At 56.5% G+C, this 21,398-nt stretch overlaps 1 protein-coding gene and 1 non-coding gene across 7 annotated transcripts in view; both read left to right on the top strand.

The window, feature by feature from the left end:
• The window catches only part of RNF123 (ring finger protein 123), a 28,909-nt gene that overhangs the window by 2,083 nt on the left and 5,428 nt on the right, over positions 1 to 21,398 (top strand). For all 6 annotated transcript variants that reach the window (XM_059939651.1, XM_059939656.1, XM_059939654.1 and 3 more), the window contains 29 exons: positions 3,152 to 3,240; positions 3,365 to 3,459; positions 3,871 to 3,925; positions 4,038 to 4,123; positions 4,431 to 4,517; positions 4,747 to 4,814; positions 5,009 to 5,134; positions 5,524 to 5,638; positions 5,722 to 5,826; positions 6,260 to 6,385; positions 6,537 to 6,629; positions 6,701 to 6,774; positions 7,577 to 7,694; positions 7,884 to 7,983; positions 8,195 to 8,256; positions 8,434 to 8,505; positions 8,707 to 8,827; positions 9,402 to 9,503; positions 10,831 to 10,937; positions 11,347 to 11,545; positions 11,899 to 12,044; positions 12,349 to 12,432; positions 13,224 to 13,331; positions 18,065 to 18,242; positions 19,182 to 19,256; positions 19,412 to 19,499; positions 19,589 to 19,676; positions 19,765 to 19,849; positions 21,210 to 21,349. In XM_059939651.1, the coding sequence (XP_059795634.1) occupies positions 3,152 to 3,240; positions 3,365 to 3,459; positions 3,871 to 3,925; positions 4,038 to 4,123; positions 4,431 to 4,517; positions 4,747 to 4,814; positions 5,009 to 5,134; positions 5,524 to 5,638; positions 5,722 to 5,826; positions 6,260 to 6,385; positions 6,537 to 6,629; positions 6,701 to 6,774; positions 7,577 to 7,694; positions 7,884 to 7,983; positions 8,195 to 8,256; positions 8,434 to 8,505; positions 8,707 to 8,827; positions 9,402 to 9,503; positions 10,831 to 10,937; positions 11,347 to 11,545; positions 11,899 to 12,044; positions 12,349 to 12,432; positions 13,224 to 13,331; positions 18,065 to 18,242; positions 19,182 to 19,256; positions 19,412 to 19,499; positions 19,589 to 19,676; positions 19,765 to 19,849; positions 21,210 to 21,349 (2,992 nt within the window). The remainder of the gene's footprint in view (positions 1 to 3,151; positions 3,241 to 3,364; positions 3,460 to 3,870; positions 3,926 to 4,037; positions 4,124 to 4,430; positions 4,518 to 4,746; positions 4,815 to 5,008; positions 5,135 to 5,523; positions 5,639 to 5,721; positions 5,827 to 6,259; positions 6,386 to 6,536; positions 6,630 to 6,700; positions 6,775 to 7,576; positions 7,695 to 7,883; positions 7,984 to 8,194; positions 8,257 to 8,433; positions 8,506 to 8,706; positions 8,828 to 9,401; positions 9,504 to 10,830; positions 10,938 to 11,346; positions 11,546 to 11,898; positions 12,045 to 12,348; positions 12,433 to 13,223; positions 13,332 to 18,064; positions 18,243 to 19,181; positions 19,257 to 19,411; positions 19,500 to 19,588; positions 19,677 to 19,764; positions 19,850 to 21,209; positions 21,350 to 21,398) is intronic.
• TRNAE-CUC (transfer RNA glutamic acid (anticodon CUC)) lies at positions 429 to 501 on the top strand. The gene has a single exon. It is a non-coding gene; the product is annotated as a tRNA-Glu (tRNA).

The following is a 21,398-nucleotide window of genomic DNA, read 5'->3' on the forward strand; positions in this document are numbered from 1 at the left end:
GCCAGGTGGATCTCCCTTCCTCACTCTGTGGGACCAGACCAGAGGCTGGAGACTGCATTGTGGGGAAGGAGGCCGGGGCTCTGGGTAAGCTGGCTTGGGTTCCATTCTTGCTCTGCCACTCCTGGCTGTGAGATCTGTGGCCAGAGAGTCTGCCTTCTGGACTCCGCCTCTTCCTTTCCCCTGGCAGTGCTAGTACCTTCCTTCTGAGAGTATAGTGGAGGTCAGGGGCATGGTGCGCACTCAGCATGGCACTTCGCACCTACTTTACACTCAGCATCTGGTCCGTGTGCACCTGCCCTCACCTCTACCGCACCCTGGCCCTCTGTAGCTTCTGCTTGATCTGTAAAGCACAGATGCCACCAGCCCTTTATTCCTTGCAAATTTAATGTATTTAAGTTTAGCTCATATCAAAACTACAAGTGGGGAATTCCCTGGTGGTCCAGTGGTTAGGACTCTGCACTCTCACTGCCGAGGGCCCGGGTTCAATCCCTGGTCGGGGAACTAAAATCCCGTAAGCCACTTGACATGGCAAAAAAAAAAAAGTTACGAGTGTGCTGTAGCAGAAACTTATATAGAAAAAGAAAAAGCAACTGTCATCTTCTTATTCTAATATGACCATTTGAGTGTGATTCCTTTTTGTTTTCTTTATCTCATGATGTATGTAGTTTGGGTTATGCTATGTGGAAAATTTTTTTTAGATTTTTGTCACTGTCAGTTTTTTAAAAGTTATTGAGGAATAATTAACATACAGTAAACTACATGTATTTAAAACATACAATCTAGTAAATTTTATCATGGATAACCTGTGAAACCAGCAGTGCCATGAACATATCCCTCACCTCCAAAAGTGTATAGGAGTTTAAATCCTATTTTTGTCATCAGATGTTACCCCTAAATGTTTTTCTACACTACAGATTGATCTTGGGGGGAATCTTTTAGGTCCAGGAATCTGCCTGATCACTGCCCTAGTTTAGAGGGGCTTTTGTTTTTGTAAACAGTGCTGCATAGACGCCCAGGGTTGGAATCACAAGGCTAGAGTATTTGAATTGCAATCACTCTTAGGACTGTTGCTGAATTTCTTCTTCAAAGGGTTCTGTACATTCTTTTTTTTTTTAAATAAATTTATTTATTTTTTATTTATTTTTTATTTATTTATTTATTCTTGGCTGCATTGGGTCTTTGTTGCTGTGCGCGGGCTTTCTCTAGTTGTGGCGAGCGGGGGCTACTCTTTGTTGTGGTGCGTGGGTTTCTCATTGCGGTGGCTTCTCTTGTTGCGGAGCATGGGCTCTAGGCATGCAGGCTTCAGTAGTTGTGGCTCGCGGGCTCAGTAGTTGTGGCTCGAGGGTTCTAGAGTGCAGGCTCAGTAGTTGTGGCGCACGGGCTTAGTTGCTCTGCAGCATGTGGGATCTTTCTGGACCAGGGCTCGAACCCATGTCCCCTGCATTGGCAGGTGGATTCTTAACCACTGCGCCACCAGGGAAGTCCCAGTCTGTACATTCTCTCTCCCTGCAGTGAGGCATGGGTGTCCCCATGTCTCAGCCCCCTTGGCAGCCAGGGCTATTCTGTCTTTCACAGTCTCTGCTCGCTGGGCCGACCCAAAGGGCAGCATCGTTGCCTGTTCCGTTTAAGCAGCTGTGGTGACCAAAGGGTTTCTACTTGTGGAGGGCTGCTGCCCACCTCCACCCCAACCCCAGCCCTGGCCTGTTCCCTGGGCCATCTGATCCCTACCTCATGTGATACCAGAAATAATCCTGCTGCCACTGGTGCCGTGGCTGCCAGGAGGGAGAGCAGGTGGCAGAGCCATTAGTCAGTGGTTGTGTGGATGCAGAACTCTGGGCTGGGACCTGGGCAATCCAGAAAGGGTAAGCAAGTGCTGGGGTTGGCCAAATGGGCAACGTTGCAGGCGTTCACTGAGGCTGAGTGTCAGGTTGGCCACCCGAAGCTGCTCTTAAGAGCAGGCACAGGACTAGAGCAGCCTCCCAGGTATGGGCCTGTAAGAAATGCTGTTGTGGAAGCCTGCTTGATCTCTGGGCCCATTGGGGTGTTGAGAGACAGGGTTGGCTACAGCCTTCCATGTTACTGGCGAGGCACCCCATTGCACGGCTGCCTCCTCGCCTTGGCCTGGGGCTCAGTAGGAGTAGGGAGGAGCCTTCATGAATCTCCACCTCCTGTAGCTCAAGGTCAGTTGTAGCTCACAGTGTGGGGACATGTGGCCCCTGGGCCTGGGTTGAAGCTACCTTGCCAGAGAGTCAGTGCTCTGGCCCATCTACGTGCCCTTCCAGAGCCTACTCTCTAGGGGGATGAGTGGGGTGGGAACTGGGATTAGAGTTAGAAGAGCAGGTGCCAGCAGTCTGTGGGCTGGATCCAGATGGGCACCAGGCCTCTGCTCTTTGAGCCCTGCTAGTTAGCACCACCTCATTCCCTGCTATTCTTAGCAACTGAACTCAGGACCTAGCTGGCCAGTGTTAGAGCTCTTTCTCCTCTGGGCATGTGTGCTGGGAGGATGAGGGGGCCACTCAGACAGATTTTCCTAGCCCCTTTGGCTGGGGCAGCTGGCAGATAGGCAGGCTGTGTGCTCTACTCTCCTCTACAGGTGGGTCCAGGACAGAGCCAGCCAGAAGCTAAGAGGGCTGAGCCCTTCATCCTCCCAGGACATGTCTCATTCAACACACAGGCTTCCCTGGCTGGGACCACAGACCTGGGGTCAAGGATTGGGCTAGCTGATCTTGGTACTGACCATCTTGGGGATCAGCACTTCTCCCAGCCTTCCTTGCCCAGGCATACTCAACAAGCCACCTTCAAGAGTGGGCAGGTTATGGGCTACGGAGGGCGCATTATTCCTAGGAATTTTCACAGCATCTCTGAGATACAGCTCTTGTTCCATTTATACAGATGAGAGGATTAAGGCTTAGAAAGAGTTCTTCCTTCTTTTTTTTTTTTTTTTAAACAGTCTTGAGGTGCACCAAATTTAGTGGATAATCCAGTCTTCTGACCTCCAGCATACCAGAATCTGGGACTGGCACAGCCCTTTTTCTGGAGTCTGGGCAGCCACCCTCCTAAGCTCAGGAGAAAGGGACTGGGAGAGGGATTTAGCGTCATCTGGCTGGTTTCAAGGACTTTTGGGCCCCTCGCAGCCTCTCGCTCTCCCCAGGAAACTCCTGAACTTCCAGAACCTGCCAGAGCATCTGGACCAGTTGTTACATGTGGATGAGGAGGCGGAGGAGGAGGAGGAGAGCCAGGGTAGGTGACAGCCTCAGGAATGGGACTGGGGAGCCGGGGCTGGGCCTGGGGGGCTCAGTACCCTCTCTGCATCTGTCAGGCCCTGTGCCCGGCCCAACCCCACACCCTCTTCTCTCCGTTCCAGGACAGGTTGAAGGGCGGCTTGGCCCATCCACTGTGGTCCTGGACCACACGGGTGGCTTCGAAGGGCTTCTTCTGGTGGATGATGACCTCTTGGGGGTGAGCGAGGGCAAGGCGTGGGGTCCCAGATCCAAGCCCCTCCTGACACAGCCCCAAGCTCCTCCTGATGTGGCCCTGGTCTCGACCTTTCTTGATGGGGCTGCAGCCACAAACCCCTCCTGATGTGGACTATTGAGTCCCCAGCCCCCAAACCCTCCTGACATAGCCCCGAAACCCTCTTGGTGTGACCCCAGCCCCGAGGTCTTCCCGGCATAGCCATGAGTCCATGCTCCCAGCCCAGAACCCCTCCTGACATGGGCCTAGGCCCTTCCACCCTGTTCAGGCAGAGTACTCTGTTGGCCACGACAGGCGTCGCCACCAAGGCGAGCCGAGTTGGAGTGGGGTCGTTCTCCCTTGGGGTGGCACCCCGTATGTCCGGGAGGAGGTTCACCACCCCTGCTCTCCACCCAGGTGATTGGACACAGCAACTTTGGTACTATCCGCTCTACCACATGCGTGTACAAAGGTGAGACCACGCTCTGCTGTGGCCCAGGGAGTTGGGAGGAAGTTTGAGGGCCCGGGCCAGAGGCAGGAGGCAGTCTTTGTTTCCCTGCTGGGTTTGACGTGACTTTTTCCAGGGAAATGGATCTACGAGGTGCTCATCTCCTCCCAGGGGCTCATGCAGATTGGCTGGTGCACGATCAACTGCCGCTTCAATCAGGAGGTACATGCGGGAGAGGGACCCCTCCCAGGGAGACCTTCTCTGGCAGCAGGCCTCATCAGGGCTCAGGCAACCCCCCAGCTCACATAGGGTCTGCTCAGCACCCTAATCTGGACTGCCCTCTGGAGGAGGAATGTGTCCCACCCCATCCCAGGGCTATCCAGCCCAGAAACAGCCCTCACTCCTTCCCCCAGAGCATCAGCCCCATTCTGTAGAGCCACGTGGGTCCAAGGCTGGTGGCTGGTGGCTGGTGGGCTCTGGCCCTGCCCCTCCCCACCTCCCCCAGACCTCACAGGGAGTTCCTCCCTAGGAGGGGGTTGGAGATACACACAACTCCTATGCCTACGACGGCAACCGGGTGCGCAAGTGGAACGTGACCACGACGAACTACGGGAAGGTGAGGCCCGGGCCCCCTGCAGCCCAACTGGCCCGTGTCCATCCCCACAGCTTGGTGGGGGCCACTGGGCAGCGGTGAGGGAATGTAGGGCACCAGGGGGAGGACAGGGACTGAGGTCCTCTGTCCTTGTGGCCAGTCTCCCCTGGGTGGCAGTGGAGACACAGCTGGAGGGGCAGAGTGGGCAGGCTGCTGGGCTTCTGCACATCTGTAAGGCTTCCTCCCCTGGCAGGCGTGGGCAGCGGGGGACATTGTGAGCTGCCTGATCGACCTGGACGAAGGCACGCTGTCCTTCTGCCTGTGAGTCTCCTGCCTCTATTCACAGGCCTGGCCTCTGGGGCATCCCCAGGCTGCCCTCGTGTTCCAGGCCCTGTAAGAGGCCAGGCTGGCTTTGGTAGCCTGAGGGTGGGCAGCCCCCACGGAGGCCTGCTCGCTGGTCCATTTCAGCCACATCCTTCTTAGCACTGGCTCACGGACCCTCCCTTCTGCTCCAGGAATGGTGTGTCGCTGGGCACCGCCTTTGAGAACTTATCCAGGGGCCTGGGCATGGCCTACTTCCCAGCCATCAGCCTCTCCTTCAAGGAGTCTGTGGCCTTCAACTTTGGCAGCCGTCCCCTGCGATATCCTTTTGTGAAGAAGGCTGTGGGCTGCTTGGATGCTCTTGAGGAAGCCAGGATGGGGGTCTCCCTGCTCCAGGAGCTCTGCAGGCTGGTGGCAGGCCCTGCTGCCGTGAAGAGTGAGTAGGGTACAGCTTAGGTGGGTGCCGAGGAAAACGCTTGCAGCAACCTTGTTAGGTGGGTACCATTGCTGTCTCCACTGAACAGGTGAAGAGCATAAAGTGGCAAGAGAAGTTTTGCTTCACAGAGAAATGGGAGGGTTGTGATGCAAACCAGGCAATCTGACCTCTCAGCCCTGCCCTGGAGCCCAGGCCCTACTGCAGGGGTCTCAGTGGGAGGGGGTGGGTATTCTGAGCCACAGATCAGGTGTTGCTGGCTTAACTCTGTGGCACCTACCCAGTGGTGGGCTACCGGCCCCTGCAGGACCCACCAAGCGCCGACCTGGTTCGGGCACAGGAGCTGCTGGGCTGCTTCCAGGCAGTGCTGAGCGTGGAGCTGGACCCCATGGTGAGCCAGCGTCTGGGCCGGGCATGCTGGGGGCTTTCTACAGCCCTCTGCCCCTCACAGTTCTTTCCTCCCTGCCCACACAGGAAGGGCGGCTGGTGGAGAAGGAAAGCTCTGAGTGGCAGTTGCAGAGCCAGCCCACCGTCCTCCTCACACTGGCTCACATCTTCCATCGCTTCGCACCGCTCCTGGTGAGGGGACATTAGGGAGGGGAGAGGCAGGCCATGGTAGAAACACCCCTGCTGAGGGCTGGGATGCTGAGGTGCATGAGGTCCAGCAGCATCACCTGTCAGGGGCCCCTGTGACCAGAGCCCTTAGACCTCAAGGATGTCACTGGGTGAGGAGGAGACACTTCCAGCTGAGGGTATCAGGGGGCGTCCTAGAAAGAAGATCGAGGGGTGGTGACATCACAGGCCAAGGGAACGGCACGTGCAGAGCCTCAGAGGGGTTGTTGGGTAGCAGCATTTCCTGTGTCTCCATCAGACCCCAGAAGGGCTCGTCCATGACTTGGGGTTGCTTGACAGGGACCAAGAATCCATCTGTGGCCTTGGCCATGTGCCAGGGCAGGGGGGCCCTGAGTGGGGCAGGAGGCTGCCACCTCACTGGCACCCGCCCTTGGTGCAGCGCAAGGTGTACCTGGTGGAGGCCGTGCTCATGAGCTTCCTGCTGGGCGTCGTGGAGGCGGGCACCCCCACACAGGCGCAGTCTGTGGTGCACCAGGTCCTGGATCTCCTGTGGCTCTTCATGGAGGTGAGGCGCCGGATCTCAGGCCTCAGGCCAGGATGTCAGGCTCCACTGAGTCAGGGGACGTACAGGGAGGGTGTTGGAGAAGGCCGCACAGATGGCTGTCCCAGGGCCTGCCCTCAGCGGGTAGCTGTGCAACCTCACCTCCCTCTTCCAGGACTATGAGGTGCAAGATTGCCTCAAGCAGTTGATGATGTCCCTGTTGCGGCTGTACCGGTTCTCGCCCATCGTCCCTGACCTGGGCCTGCAGGTGGGAGCTCCTGCCCTGGCCCTGAGCCCCCTGGGCCTCACCTGCCCACTCTGAGTACCCTCTCCCCACAGATCCACTACCTGCGGCTCACCATTGCCATCCTCAGTCATGAGAAGTCCCGCAAGTTTCTGCTTAGCCACGTCCTGTATCCTCTCCTTGCTACTAGGCAGGCCAGACATGTGGTGCCCTCTGGGGGTCAGCAGAAGCCAGGGAGGGTGGTGTGCCTCTGCCCAGGGTTCCCCACGGAGGCTCAGGAAGACCAGAGCCACCCAATGTGTGAGTCCTTGTTCCAGGACCCAGCCTTCCCAGCACTTTCTCTACAGAGCAGGGAGGGTAGAGCAAAGGATCCAGGCTGGCTGGCTGGCCTGAGCAGGGATTTCCAGATGCCTGCAGGCTCTTGGGCCACCCAGAGGTGGAGGGCGGTGGGGGGGTGGGGAGCCACCAGCGCCTGCCCTCTTCAGCCAAAGCACTGCACTTTTATCTGTGCTCCATGGCGGGGGTTCCTATGAGATCTTCTCGAAGGAGTCAGCTCTTCCTGTTACCCTATAACGTTGAGAACTGCAGGAATAGGAGAGAGAGCATAGCTTCGGGCCCCTGGCTGGGAAACCTGTGCTAGTAGCTGTCTTCTCTCTCTGGGATCCTCAGCCTCTAGGAGGCAGAAACAAATAGAGAGGCTGCCAGGCCCTCTCTCCAGCTGTCCCACCGTCATCTGTTCCTGTGACAAGTCTTCATCGTGCCCTTGCTCGGAATTGGGCTTGGTGGGTTTGACAGCCACAGCTGTTTCTCTGGGCTCACAGTCAGTGGTGACAGGCACACAGCAGCTATGGCACCCTGAGGACTGGGAGAGCTGTGGTGGGCACATCCGGAGGTGGGCAAGTTTCGGGAGGGCTCATGAGGGTGTACGGGGCACCCTGTGGTGAGTGGAGCTCTGCCTTAACGACCACCAGCTTCGACGTGCTCCGGTCCGTTGTCTTCTTTTACATCAAGAGCCCCCTGCGTGTGGAGGAGGCTGGCCTACAGGAGCTCATCCCCACCACCTGGTGGCCCCACCGCTCCAGCAGGGAGGTGGGCAGCCCTGACTGGGGTGGGCGGTGGTCACAGTGAGGGCTGACCCGGGGTGTCCGAGCCACCTGTACTTGGCACGCGAGGCCCCTTCCTGGGCTGGGGGGGGGGGAGTAGGGGTCTTTTGTCTGAAGTAGACCAGGGTGAATCTTGCCACCTTTGAACCCCCTCCCCTGCCCCGCCCCTGCCCAGGGCAAAGAGAGTAAGGAGGTGAAGGACGAAACCTCCGAGGAGCGGCTCCGGCGGCGTGCCTATGAACGGGGCTGCCAAAGGCTCAAGAAGCGCATCGAAGGTCAGCCCCGTGCCTCAGGCACTGGGTAGGGGGTGGAGGATTTCTGTGCCTGTGTACTTGGAGGCACTTGGTAGTGACCATGCTTAGGTTGGACTTGGGGATCCCTGGTGGTGGAGCCTCAGTCCAAACCTGCTCCCCCTGCCCGTACCCGGGAGCCTGAGGGCAAGGCCCTGCCTGAGGAAGGCTGTCCTGTTCCCCACCCCACCCCCAGTGGTGGAGGAACTACAGGTCCAGATCCTGAAGCTGCTGTTGAACAATCAAGATGACAACGGGGTAAGTGACTCCCAGATCCCTGTGTGGGTCCCTGGCCAGGAAGGGTGTCAGACCGGGCCTGGAGACCCAGAGGGCAGGGCTGGCTCAGGCTCTTGTGGCAGGGTGCAGGCTAAGTTGAGTCCGGTCTGGGGCCAGGATCCTCAGCTCATCACAGCCTCGGCTTTCCTTCCGCTGAAGGGCGAAGCTTCTAGGTACATCTTCCTGACCAAGTTCCGAAAGTTTCTGCAGGAGAATGCCAGCGGCCGGGGGGTAGGTATCCCCAGGCCAGCCCACCATGGCCCCCTGGCTTTGTTGCAGCATTTGCACCTGAAATTCTGGCACCTCTGCATCTCCTCCCCACCTGCTGCCCTACCCTCTCTGCTCAGCCCAGGGTCCTGGGGCAGGGCCTTGGATGAGGAGTGGGCTGGCCTCTGGGCTGCACAAATGCATGTCTTACACCTGTGCCTGCAGAACATGCCCATGCTCTGCCCCCCCGAGTACATGGTCTGCTTCTTACACCGCTTGATCTCGGCCCTGCGTTACTACTGGGACGAATACAAGGCCTCGAACCCATACGCTACCTTCAGTGAGGGTGAGTGTGGCCAGGACCTCGAGTTGTAGACACTGGGCAGAGCCAGGCCCAGGGCAGTCCCTAATGTTGGTGTGGCGTGATGGCTGAGGGCAGGGCTGAGGGGAGCTGTCCCAGGCCTCCTGCCTAATTGAGTCCTACCCGCTGGGTGCGGGGGCCTTGCACTTGGACGGTGAGCCCGTGTTTGCTCTGATGGTCCCCCGGGTTCCTGTCCTCTATGGGCCCTGTTCCTCAGTCCTTGCCTGCTAGCCCTACTGTGCAGTCCTTTGTCGGGGATGCCTTGGGTGGGCTCTGAGGTGCTGGGGGCCCTGTGTTTGTGTGGGACAGAGTCCTCAGGGGTCAGTGGAAGCAGCCTGCATTGGGGGATCTCCCATAGGGCTGGGTCAGGGCCCTCTCTGATTCTCCCCTGGGTGACCCGCCGCCAAGAATGCCCCCTTCATCCCAAGTTGTGCCATTGCTGGAACTGACCTGAAATGGTAGAGGGCGGGGTGGTAGGGGAAGCCTGGTCGGGTAGGTGGCCTAGGCCAGGGGACCTGCTGGGCTCTGACTACTGGCCTGGCCTCCCAACTCCTCGCAGAGGCCTACATCCCGCCCCAGGTCTTCTATAATGGCAAGGTGGACTACTTCGACCTGCAGCGCCTTGGAGGCCTCCTCTCGCACCTTCGGAAGACCCTCAAAGGTGCGTGCAGGCCTGGGCAGTTAGCAGGGCAGGGACGGGGGTGGTTCCTGAGCCAGCTCTGCCATGAGTGCTGAGCTGCGCTGTGCCCACCAGAGGGCGCCCGAGTCTCTCCACCTGCTCCGCAGGGAGATGCTGATGGGCCTCCTCTGCCCCTGGTCTTGCGTCCAACTATTCCTTCCTTCCCTTGCACATCCACCCCAGAGGAGGTCTGGGAGCCCTGTGATGGAATAGGGGGCAGTGTGCTGATGGAGGAGGGAACCATGGGATATTGGTGAGGGGGTGGGGGGTGGTGGGGGCGGGTGGTGTGGCTCGCATTTGCTGCCTGAACTACTTTCAAGGATCAGCACAAATGTCTCCAGTGCAAAAGACCGAGAGCACAGTGTGAGCAGTGGCAGGGATGCCAGCAACGGCCCAGCATGGCCTGGAGACAGAAAGCAACTGGCATGCTGGAGAGGAAAATGAGAGGCAGGGAGTGATGGGAAATGAGGCCAGGGAGTCTGAAGGGCAGAGTCTGAGGGCCTTGTGGGCCACAAAGTGGCTGTAGGCTCCTTCCAGGGACAGTGGTAGCTTTGGAAGGTCCTGAAGCAAGGGAGCGAGGTTGGGGGGGCGGTCTGCGTTGTAAGAAGCTTCCTCTGGCTGCTACAGTGTGGAGGGTGGAGTGCAAGGGCCAAGAAAGGAGACAAGGAAGCCAGTTGTCCAGGCAACAGAGGAGGCGGGGAGGGTAAAGGGGAGGGGACAAGGATGACCCCAGGCTTCTTGCCAGAGGCTGTGGGGATGAGGCACCATCAGGAAGAGGAGCTGCAGAAGAGGACAGTTTTGTATGTTTGAGGTGCCCAGTGATGCAGCCAGGACGAAGGCCTGGGCTGGAGGCAGCGGTGGTGTGTCCAGCTGTCAGCGTAGAGGTGGGGACAAGCCTGCGGTGAGGACCGGACCCCCTGGGGAGTGTGCAGAGTGAGGCAAGGAGAGCCCTAGGCAGCTCTGGATCTCCCTTTGTGGGGCAGGACAAGGAAGAAAGCAACGGAGCAGTCAGAGAAGTAGGGCCCTGGAGAGAGTGAGGTCATGCAGATAAAGACGGAGTGATGGGGTCATGGTGGGGAGAGCCTTCTGCCTCACTCAGCAGGACTCGCCCTACAAGACACAGGGCCTTGGGATGCAGGGTGAAGGCTGGGTTGGAGCCGGCGGAGGGTGAGGCACAGGCACAGTGGTGAATGGGGCCCTGCAGGGCCTCCTGCCCAGCCAGCTGGTGCCCTCTCGCTGTCCTGAGTGGTTCCACCTATGACCCCTCTGCCCTCCACTGGCCTGAGAGCCCTCTTGTCATTCCTCCTAGATGACCTTGCCTCCAAGGCCAACATCCTGATCGACCCACTGGAGCTCCAGGCAGCCACCATGGATGACCTGGATGAGGATGAGGAGCCAGCCCCGGCTGCGGCCCAGGTGCCGCGGTAGGGGCAGGCAGGGGGCTTTGTGTTGGGCTGTCCCTCTATCATAAGGGCAGGGGTGTCACACGGGGCCATCTCCCACTCCGTGCAGGCAAGGAGCTTGTCCCCAGGCAGGTTCCCTTGCTGTAGGTGGAGGCATGAACTGACGGGTGTGGTGGGGCATGCCTCCTGCTGCTGAGTCCCTACGAGACACAGGGCCTTGGGATGCAGAGTGAAGGCTGGGTTGGAGCAGGTGGAGGGTGAGGCGCAAGCACAGTGGTATCTGGGCCCCTGCGGGGCCTCCTGCCCAGCCAGCCGGTGCCCTCTCGCTGTCCCATTCCCCAGCCTCGCAAATCAAGGGAGCCATAAGTGGGCCCGGGTCCTGGGATTGCTGAGTGGCGTCTGGCCTCCTCTCTCCACCACAGCGCCCCATGCAGGCCCTGGCCATGGGGGGCACGCTGCCCCTGCCTCGGCCCAGCTGGCTCAGTTCTCCAACCCTGGGCCGAGCCAACCGCTTCCTCAGCACAGCAGCTGTGAGCCTGATGACCCCACGGCGGCCTCTGAGCACCTCAGAGAAAGTGAAGGTCCGCACGCTGAGCGTGGAGCAGAGGACCCGTGAGGACAGTAGGTGCCAGGCAGGGCCAGGCGCGGCACACTGAAGGATCCTTCTATCCTGTACAGCACTCCCCCGGGGCAAAGCCAAATACACCCCATTCCCTCCTGGTCCTGTGGCCTGGCAGTATCTCAGGGGTGTGGGAAGTGCACTCTGAGGGCAGGAAATTGATGCTACAGAAATAGGTCCTGGAGTGCAGGACCTCCCCTGCCCCTGCCCACACATTCTCCCTTCAGGTCCCTCCTTGGGCCCAGGCGGGGGGAGAGGGCCTCCTTCTCCTGCTGTAAGGCCCATCCTGGCTCCATAGGCTTAGAAGAGAACTGGAATGGCTCCGACCCTGACCCTGTCCTTCCCTATTCCCTAGTTGAGGGAAGCCAGTGGAATGAGGGCCTGCTGGTGGGGCGGCCCCCCGAGGAGCCTGAGCAGCCCCTCACCGAGAACTCCCTGCTGGAAGTCCTGGATGGTGCCATCATGATGTATAATCTCAGCGTTCACCAGCAGCTGGGCAAGGTCTCACGCCACTGGTCCATGCGCATGTTATGTGGTTCTGTGTGTTTGGATGCGTGTGTGTGTGCGCCCACATGTGCCCACGTGTCTCCAGAGGTGCCTGGGCGTGACTGTGCGCGTTAGCATATGCCACAGCAAGACTAGTTTCTGCCAGTGCCGCTTGGGCCTGACCTGGTTGACTTCTCTGGGAGGGGCCTGTCCTGGGCCTAAGGTTAAGGGTTTGGCAGGGCTGGGGTCCAGGCTGGGTGTGGAGAAACCTGTGCGAGGTGCCCAAGGGTCACCCTGGATGTGGTGTCTGGTGCTCTAGATGGTGGGAGTGTCCGATGATGTCAATGAGTATGCGATGGCTCTGAGGGACACAGAGGACAAGCTCCGCCGGTGCCCCAAACGGGTAAGATGGACAGGCAGGTGGGTCTTTGGGAGGGCGGGGTGTTGAAGAGGGCAGCTTGCTCCCTGGGGGTCCCCAGGGAAGCCCATGAGGGAAAGCTGCTGTCCTGCCCCTGCCTCTGGGGTTGCCCAGCAGTTCTCCTCATCCCCACCCCAGCCCCGGGCAGACCACATCAGTGAGAGTGGGGCTGGCATCACGGCTAGGGATGGCCTGAGCCCCGTCAGCCAGCCATAGCCTGTGCCAAGATGCCCCTACCCTGGCCACTAAGTGCTGACGCACACCCACTCTCCTCATCAATTATGGATTCGACCCTGAGTACTTCCTCGGCCACTTGCAGAGTCAGCAGGAAGCAGGGCCTCCCTCCCTCCCTCCTTCCCTCCCCTGGAGCCCCTCTGCCGTAGCTCTCTGGCCTGGGGAACAGAGCCAAGTATGCCCAGTCTGGGCTTCCCTGGCAGCCCCTGGCTCCCATCTGTTTACAGAACCCTGCGCTTGTCCAGGGCAAAAGCAGCTGCCAGAGCTGCAGTTCTAGCATGGAGTCCCTGGGGTGTCCCAGCCAGGAGCTCATCTCATATACACTCAGCTGCGTCTCACTTCCACATTCTGCGGGGCACCTGTGGCCCTGTCTTGCTCAGGCTCACCAGCAGGCCAGGCTGAGGAGGGTTTTGAAGAGTGGAGCTGGGTCCGCCCAACACTTTGCCTGCCCTGGGCACCAGTGGGGCCCCTGCTAGGCTGCATGGGTCTGGGCATGGGGCCATGTCCTGATTGTCCTCTCCTCCCTTCTCCTTGGGTGGCAGAGGAAGGACATCCTTGCAGAGTTGACGAAGAGCCAGAAGGTTTTCTCAGAAAAGCTGGATCACCTAAGTCGCCGTCTTGCCTGGGTCCATGCCACCGTCTACTCCCAGGTGAGCGGTGTGGCCTAGGCCAGCAGCTGCTGCCCTCCCCAAGCCCCCGGACTAGTCACTGATTGGGCAGGGTTGTGCCAGCCCCTCAGTGCTTCCTGCCCTCCTGGACCTCTGGCACACACGTGCCCCCTCCCCGCTCCTCATCCTCCCTCCTCCCACCTAGTGCCACATCCCCTGAACTTTTCATGCCCCATGAACTTAAGTAGATGCCATTTGTAGACCCCACTTCCCCACGCAGCTCATAACCCTCCATTCAAGGAACAGCCTGTCTCTACCTGCCTCCCACTGTCCGCTGCCCCTGCTCCTCTCCCAGCGCATCAGGGGCTCTGTGACCTCTCCCAAGCCTCACCCTGCGTCTGCATCTGCATCTGCTTCTCTCTGACTCCCCTCCCACTCGAGGCCACTGGCTTGTTCCCTTCTCACTCATTCACTCACTCGTTCATTTATTAACATGCCCAGAGCCTGGAGGATGCCAGGTGCCATCCTGACACTGGGGACACTCAGTAGTGAACCAGAAAGCTGAGTCCCTGCCCTCCCGGGGTAGACGGGCAGACGGTGCACTCCCGCAGCGACCATGTTTTGACCCCCGCCACCCCAGGCCCCAGACCCGCCGCACTTGTTTTATCTCCGCACCTGCCCTGGCATCTCCCCCTCCACAAGTGAGTGCCTTGGGATGCTCCCCATGTGCCCATGTAGGGCATCTGTTCACCTTCTTGGGTGTGCCCCTCCCCCATAACTGGGTGATCAAGGCCCTTGGTATCCCTGTCTCTACTGCTCTTTGTTCTGGTGACTCCTCCCCAACCCAAACCACCTCTGCCTTTTACCCCTCTGTTCTCTCTTGCCACAGACCACCTTGCTCCAGCCCCACAAAGATGGTCACTGTCATCGCACCACCAGGATTTCATGCCTGTCCACCTCCCTAGGCGATCTTGCCACCCCCTCCCACACTGTCTTCTTAGGAACCTCACCCTCCCATCTTTGTACCTTCTTCTTTTTAAATTCTGATAAAATATACACAACATGAAATTTACCATCTTAACCATTTAAAAAAGTTGTGGTAAAATACAATATGTAACTTATCATCTTAACCATTTTAAATGTACAGTTCAGCAGTGTTAAGTATATTTGTTGCTGTGCAACCAGTCTCCAGAACTCTTTTCATCTCCCCAAACTGAAACTTATATCCACTAATTCCCATTCCCCCCTTCACCTCAGTCCCTGACAACCACTGTTCTACTTTCTGTCTCTGTGAATTTGACTACTCTAGTACCTCATATAAGTGGAATTTTTTTCACTGGCTTATTTCACCTAGCATAATGGTCTCATGGTTCATCTATGTTGTAGCATGTGTCAGGATTTCTTTCCTTTTTAAGGCTGAATAATATTCCATTGTGTGTATATACCACATTTTATTTATCCGTTAATCCATCTATGGACATTTGAGTTGCTTCCACCTTTTGGCTATTGTGAATAATGCAGCTACGAACATGGGTGTGCAAATACCTTTTCAAGATCCTGTTTTTTAATTCTTTTGGGTATATACCCAGAAGCAAAATTGCTGGATCATATAGTAATTCTATTTTTAATTTTTTTGAGAAACTGCCATATTGTTTTTCATAGTGGTTGCACCACTCCCACTAGCAGGGCACAGTGTTCTGATTTCTTCCTATCCTTGCCAACACTTGTTTCTCAGAAATTTTTTTTTATTAATAGTAATCCTAATCTGTGTAAAGTGGTATCTCATTGTGGTTTTGATTTGCATTTCCCTAGTGATTAGTGATGTTGAGCATCTTTTCATGTAATTATTGTCCATTTGTATATCCTTCTTTGGAGAAATGTCTATTCAATCCTTTTGCCCATTTTTTAATCAGATTGTTTTTCTGTTTTTGATTTGTAGGAGTTCTTTATATATTCTGGGTATCAACCCTTTAGCAGATTATGATTTATAAATATTTCCTCCCATTTGCTCTTTTGATTGTGTCTTTTGATGCAATTTTTTAATTTTGATGGTCTAATTTATCTATTTTTTTCTTTTCTTGCCTGTGCTTTTGTTGTGATATCCAAGAAATCATGATCAAATCCAAGGTCATGAAGGTTTTCCCCTATGTTTTCTTTTAAGAGTTTTTAGCTCTTAAGTTTAGGTCTGTGACCCATTTTAAGTTAATTTTTGTATATGATGTGAGATAATGGTCCAACTTCATTCTTTTGTATGTGGATATCCAGTGTTCCCAGCACCATTTATTGAAAAGACTGTCCTTTCCCCATTGAATGGTCTTGGCACCCTTGTCAAAAATCATTTGACCATATATGTGAGGGTTTGGGGGTGGGGGGCTGTCTATTCCATTGGTCTGTATGTCTATGTTTATGCCAGTACCATACTGTTTTGATTATTGTAGCTTTGCAATAAGTTTTGCAATCAGGAAGTGTGAGATCTGCAGCTTTGTTCTATTTCAAGATTGTTTTGGCTATTTGGGGTCCCTTGAGATTTGATAGGAATTTTAGAATAGTTTTTTCTATTTCTGCAAAAAAAAAAAAAAAAAGCCAATGGGACTTTTATAGAAATTGCATTAAAACTGTAGATTGCTTTGGGTAGTATTGACATCTGATGATATTAAGTCTTCCTCTTCCAGTCCATGAACATGGGATGTCTTTCCATTTGTTTGTACCTTTTAAAATTTCTTTGAGCGACATTTCGTAGCTTCCAGTGTTTCAAGTGTTTCACTTCCTTGGTTAAATTTACACCTGTTTAATTAATTTTGATTCTCATGTAAATAGAATTATTTTCTCGATTTCCTTTTTGGATTGTTCCTTGCTTGTGTATAGAAACACAACTGATTTTTGTGTGTCGATTTTGTATCCTGCAAATTTCCTGAACTTGTTTATTAATTCTAATAGTTTTTTTGTGGAATCTTTAGGGTTTTCTACATATAAGATCATGTCATCTGCAAACAGAGATAATTTTACTCCTTTCTTTTTTAAAAAAATATTTATTTATTTATTTATTTATTTATTTATTTATTTGGCTGCGCCGGGTCTTAGTTGCAGCATGCAAGATCTTCATTGCAGCATGCAGGATCTTTAGTTGCAGCATGCAGACTCTTAGTTGTGGCATGCATGTGGGATCTAGTTCCTTGGCCAGGGATCGAACCCAGGCCCCCTGCATTGGGGGCGTGGAGTCTTAACCACTGGACCACCAGCGAAGTCCCATACTCCCACCTTTCTAACGTAGATGGCTTTTACTTCTTTTTCTGGCCTAATTCTGGCTAGAACTCCCAATACTACGTTGAATAGAAGTGGCAAAAGCAGACACCTTGTCTTGTTCTTGATCTTAGGGGAAAGCCTCTGTTCTTTCACCATTGAGTATGATGTGAGCTATGGACTTTTCATAATACAGCCTTTATTATGTTGAACTGCTTTTTTTTTCTTCTACATTTGCAATGCTTACCCTCTTGCCTCCTGCTCATTCAGCTTCTCCCATTAGTAAAGGAAAAAGCCCGTGATGCCTTTCCCTCACTGTACATTTGCTTACACTACCGCTCTCTCCTTCCTTCTCTGTGTCTTGGCTTCCTCATCTTCCCTTCACTCTTTGCCCAGATCAGGCTCCTCCACTTTTCTGAAATAGTCTTGCAAGGTATCTATCGAGCTCCCCCCTCTCCCTTTGTGGACACATCTCCTCTCCCATTACAGTGGCCCCCTTGGCCGCATCGGTGCCATTGCCATCCTTTCCTCAGACTTGGTCTTCTCTGGCCTTCGGTGACGCCAGCTCCCGTCGGCCTCCCTGTCCGTGTGTACTCCCAGGCCCAGGCCCACCCTCTGACTTCTTGCTTACGTCTTCTCAGGCTCTCAGGTTTGAGAGCACATCAGAGAGCTGGTGGAAAGTGCAGCTGCTCCGGCTCCACTCCAGGAGATGTGGTGCTATGGGTCTGGACTGGGGCCTAGGGCCTCACTCTGGTTGGTGACCCCTCCTGGCCCCTTTTGTGGGATAGACTATCTGGAAACCATACTGTGGGGAACTGGGCCCTTGGCAGGTTTTGTCTGTTTTCCATGGCCTCTGTTCCACCAGCAGTCATGCTACCTTTGACCTTCACACCACCTTCTCCTCTGAGCTCCAGACCCATTTTCTACCTGCCTCCTTAACACCACCTCTTTGGGGGCATCGCTGGGCACCTCATGCTCCACATGTCCTAAGCCACATCCCCTCTGCCCTTCACCAGGCCTGCTTCTCCCCCAGGACTTCCAACCGCCATGGAGGCTCCATCACGCACAGAAATGTGGGCCCCGTTCTTGTTGCGACCATTCCCTTGCCCTCACAGCCAATTGGTGCATCCGCATGCCTGGCCATCCAGTCCCTTTGCTGTCTTGGGCCTAGCCAAGGCTATAGCTTCCTCACTGCCTTGTCCCCACTTGTCCCTGCAGCCCCTTCTGCTCTGCGCAGTGTTCCAACACAGGCTTCTGGTCACATGGCACCCTCTCGCTTAACACCTTCTGTACCTTAAAAACTTGCAACCCAGGATTCTGGTCGGGGTTGTAGTGCTGCCCTGTCCAGGCTGGTGGCTCATCTTGCCTGCCCAGTACAGTGCTTGATTGCTCCTACCTGAGCCACTGCTCCCACTTCCTGGAATCCAGTTCTCATGTCATGTTCCTGGGAGGCCTTTCCTAATCTCCAGACCGGGCCACACCCCCTGTGACCCCTCCCGTGAACAGCCCAGCAACACCCCGTGTGCCTCCCACAGGAGAAGATGCAGGACATCTACTGGCTGCTGCGTGTCTGCCTGCGGACCATCGAGCATGGAGACCGCACAGGTCCTCTCTTTGCCTTCATGCCCGAATTCTACCTGAGTGTGGCCATCAACAGCTACAGTGCTCTCAAGAATTACTTTGGCCCTGTGCACAGCATGGAGGAGCTCCCAGGTGATAGGGCCATTCAGGCTGGGAGGGGACAGAAAAGGGGGCCTCTGGAGTGAGCCCTAGGAGCCCTGTTCTCAGCCCTCGTGGCCCAGCAGCACACATCCCACATAGGGGAGGAGGTGAGGCTCTGCCCAGCATCATACAAGCATTTGCAAAAGTCCCACATGGTGGAGAGCCCTGTCCTAGTACCGGCAGCCATAGAACCAACAGCACCTCCCTGGTGTTAAGAGGGAAACAGATGAAATGGAGTACAGGGTGTGGGGATTACCCCCACCCCACCCACCCTGCCCCGCCCCACCCCGCCCCGCCCCGCCCCGCCCCGGCTTTTACTTCCTTCTTGGTGCTTCTGTGGCCCAGGAGCCAGCTGGCCTCTTACCTTGCTGCCCTGGCGCTGGCCATGGGGTGTGGCATCCCATGCAGGGGTAGAGTGGCTTGTCTTTGCAGATCACAGCAAGGAGCACGGGGGCCCTGCTGGTGGCCACATAGGAGTCTGGGCTTCTTGCAGACCACTGATTCCAGGCTGGGCTTGGCAGTTTATGTCTGGACTAGGCTGTGGGCTTTTAGGCTCCTGGCCTGTCCCCTGGCCCTGCCCTAGGCCTCGGTGCAGGCTTTGTCCTCAGAGGTGGAGCTGTGGGTGCCCAGGGGGCTTTGACTGCTGAGCCCTCCAGTGTGTGTGCTGAGATGGGTTTGAGCCCAGGCAGGACTCTTGTCAGGACCTATCCTCCTGCTGGGACCCGCCCAACGCCCACAATGAGTCTGTGCCTTCACCTCTCACCAACTGTTAGTGAATGCCCTGCCTAAAGTCCCCAGATGTCGGCTTGGGCTCAGACTAGCCCTTGGAGCTAGCTCTGGAGCCCACTCACCAAGCCCACTCACCAAGGGGTGTGCCTGCCTCTGGAGTCCGCACTCCCAATCATCTCGTCCTACTACCCAACCCTGCAGGCTATGAAGAGACCCTGACCCGTCTGGCTGCCATCCTTGCCAAACACTTTGCTGACACACGCATCGTGGGCACTGGTGAGGTGCCCGACAGAGGGCTGGGGGAGATGGGGACGGACGGGATGGCACCTCTGGCTGGCTATTTTCTGCGCACAATGCCGGCCAGGTGGGTATGAGGCATGGGCACCAGGGCTCATGCCAGGCACCTGCTGAGGCATGGCCTGTCCCAGCAGATATCCGTGACTCGCTGATGCAGGCCCTGGCCAGCTACGTGTGCTACCCAAACTCCCTGCGGGCTGTGGAGCGGATCCCTGAGGAGCAGTGAGTGGGGGCCCGGGGGCAGGGGGGCACGCACTCTGCCCTGCACAGCACTAGCCTCACCCCGTGCCCGCCACCCGTTGCTCTCACAGGCGTATCGCCATGGTGAGGAGTCTCCTGGCTCCCTATGAGCAGCGGCCCTGGGCCCAGACCAACTGGATCCTGGTGCGGCTCTGGAGGGTAAGCCTGGCTGGAGAGGAGGTGGCTATGGCTGGCTGGAGGGAGGGGTTGCCCTGCCCCACTGACCTCCCGCCAACTCCACCCCCAGGGCTGTGGGTTCGGGTACCGCTATACACGGCTGCCACATCTGCTGAAAACCAAACCCGAGGATGCCAATTTGCCCAGCCTCCAGAGTGAGTATCCAGGTTTGGCAGGCGGGGGCCCTCACCCGCTGCTCTTGGGTTCTCGCAGACTTTCCCACTTCTTCCAGCCTCAGTCCTGGACTCGTGTTGGGCCCCAATTCCCTGTGTATCCCCCGGGGTTTCCATTTCCCTGCTTCCTCCCAGTCTAAGGACACTCTGGTCCTCTTGAGTCTTGCTTTCCAGTCCCATGTGTGCCCTTTGGTCCTGAACGGTCTGCATGTGTCACAGTGAAAAGGGGCAGCATCTTCCCAGGCTGCTGGCAGCTTATGCAAAGTGAGGACCCTATCCCTTGCCCTCTGAACCAGCTCCCTGACTTCCAGCCTTGTCCCAACGCCATGTCCTTCTGCCCCTTTACTTTCACTAGCTGGTGCCAGACCCTGGATACCTGAGTCAAGGCAGGGGCACAGACTAGGGGCTGGCCAGGGCCCCAAAGGGTGTCCATGGGGCTTCCTGGAGGAAGTGGCCTTTGGTTGGGAGCAAAGTCTGCATTTTCTGTCCTGGGCCTATGGTCCAGCAAAGCCCTGTGAGCCTGGACCTTCACTGGGCCCAGCCCAGGGTCTTGGGCTGTCTTGCTTGCAGAATCTGCCTGTCACATGCTGTATTCACCCCACACAGTGGCTCTCTTTAGCCCACATGGTATGTTTCTGCCCTTGTGGGAGTGTTTGGGCCTAAAGGGGTCCCCAGAGGCCAAGTTCCTTGTGCAGAGTCACACAGCAAGTCCTTGCCAGTTGCCTTGGTCCTGCCTCCAGGGTGGACCTGAGCTGCAAGTGGAGAGCAGCAGTGGGGCCAGATATGCATCCTGCTGCTGTAGGAACTATTGATTTGCAGGGGGGGGGAGGTATGCCTAGCCCAGTGTGGCTGAGGGCTCTGGTTACTGCTGCCTGTCAGCCCAGACTTGGCGCCCACCACCTCAGCCGTATGCCAAGGCCAGGCCAAGGGCAGCAGAGGACAGTGGAGGATGGCAGGGCTCAGAGTAGGCTCTTGGGAGAAATGGCCTTGATACGAGTGAAGAGGGGTCTAGGTTGCCCTGTCTAGGTCTAGCCCTTCCTGAAGGGCATGTGACTGAGAACTTTCTGGGGATCAGGCTGGGGCTTGGGGGCAGTTCTAGAACTGGGGGTGGGGGAGGCATTGGGAACAACTGCAGCCTGTGGTTGGCCCAGCAGAGGGAGGGGACAGATTTAGCCCTAACCCCCAGGCAGCACTGCACCCTGTCCGCCTGCCTTCAAGACCTGAGTGTTCCAGGGAGCTGTCTGTCTGCCCTTACACCAATGGCCTGTGAGTGAGGACAGAGGCAGACAGGCAGGGGCCGCTGACTGGAGTCCCGATGATGCCCCTCCCCATGTCCCCACAGAGCCCTGCCCCTCCACCCTGCTGCAGCAGCACATGGCAGACCTGTTGCGGGAGGGTCCTGACGTGGCACCCAGCTTCCTCAACAGTGTCCTCAACCAGCTCAACTGGGCCTTCTCTGAGTTTATCGGCATGATCCAGGAGGTGGGTCACGGAGGGACCTTGTGGGCCAGGGGGTTGCAGAGGATGCGGC

This window comes from Balaenoptera ricei, chromosome 11 (assembly GCF_028023285.1).
Source record: "Balaenoptera ricei isolate mBalRic1 chromosome 11, mBalRic1.hap2, whole genome shotgun sequence".
NCBI classification, from domain to species: domain Eukaryota; kingdom Metazoa; phylum Chordata; class Mammalia; order Artiodactyla; family Balaenopteridae; genus Balaenoptera; species Balaenoptera ricei.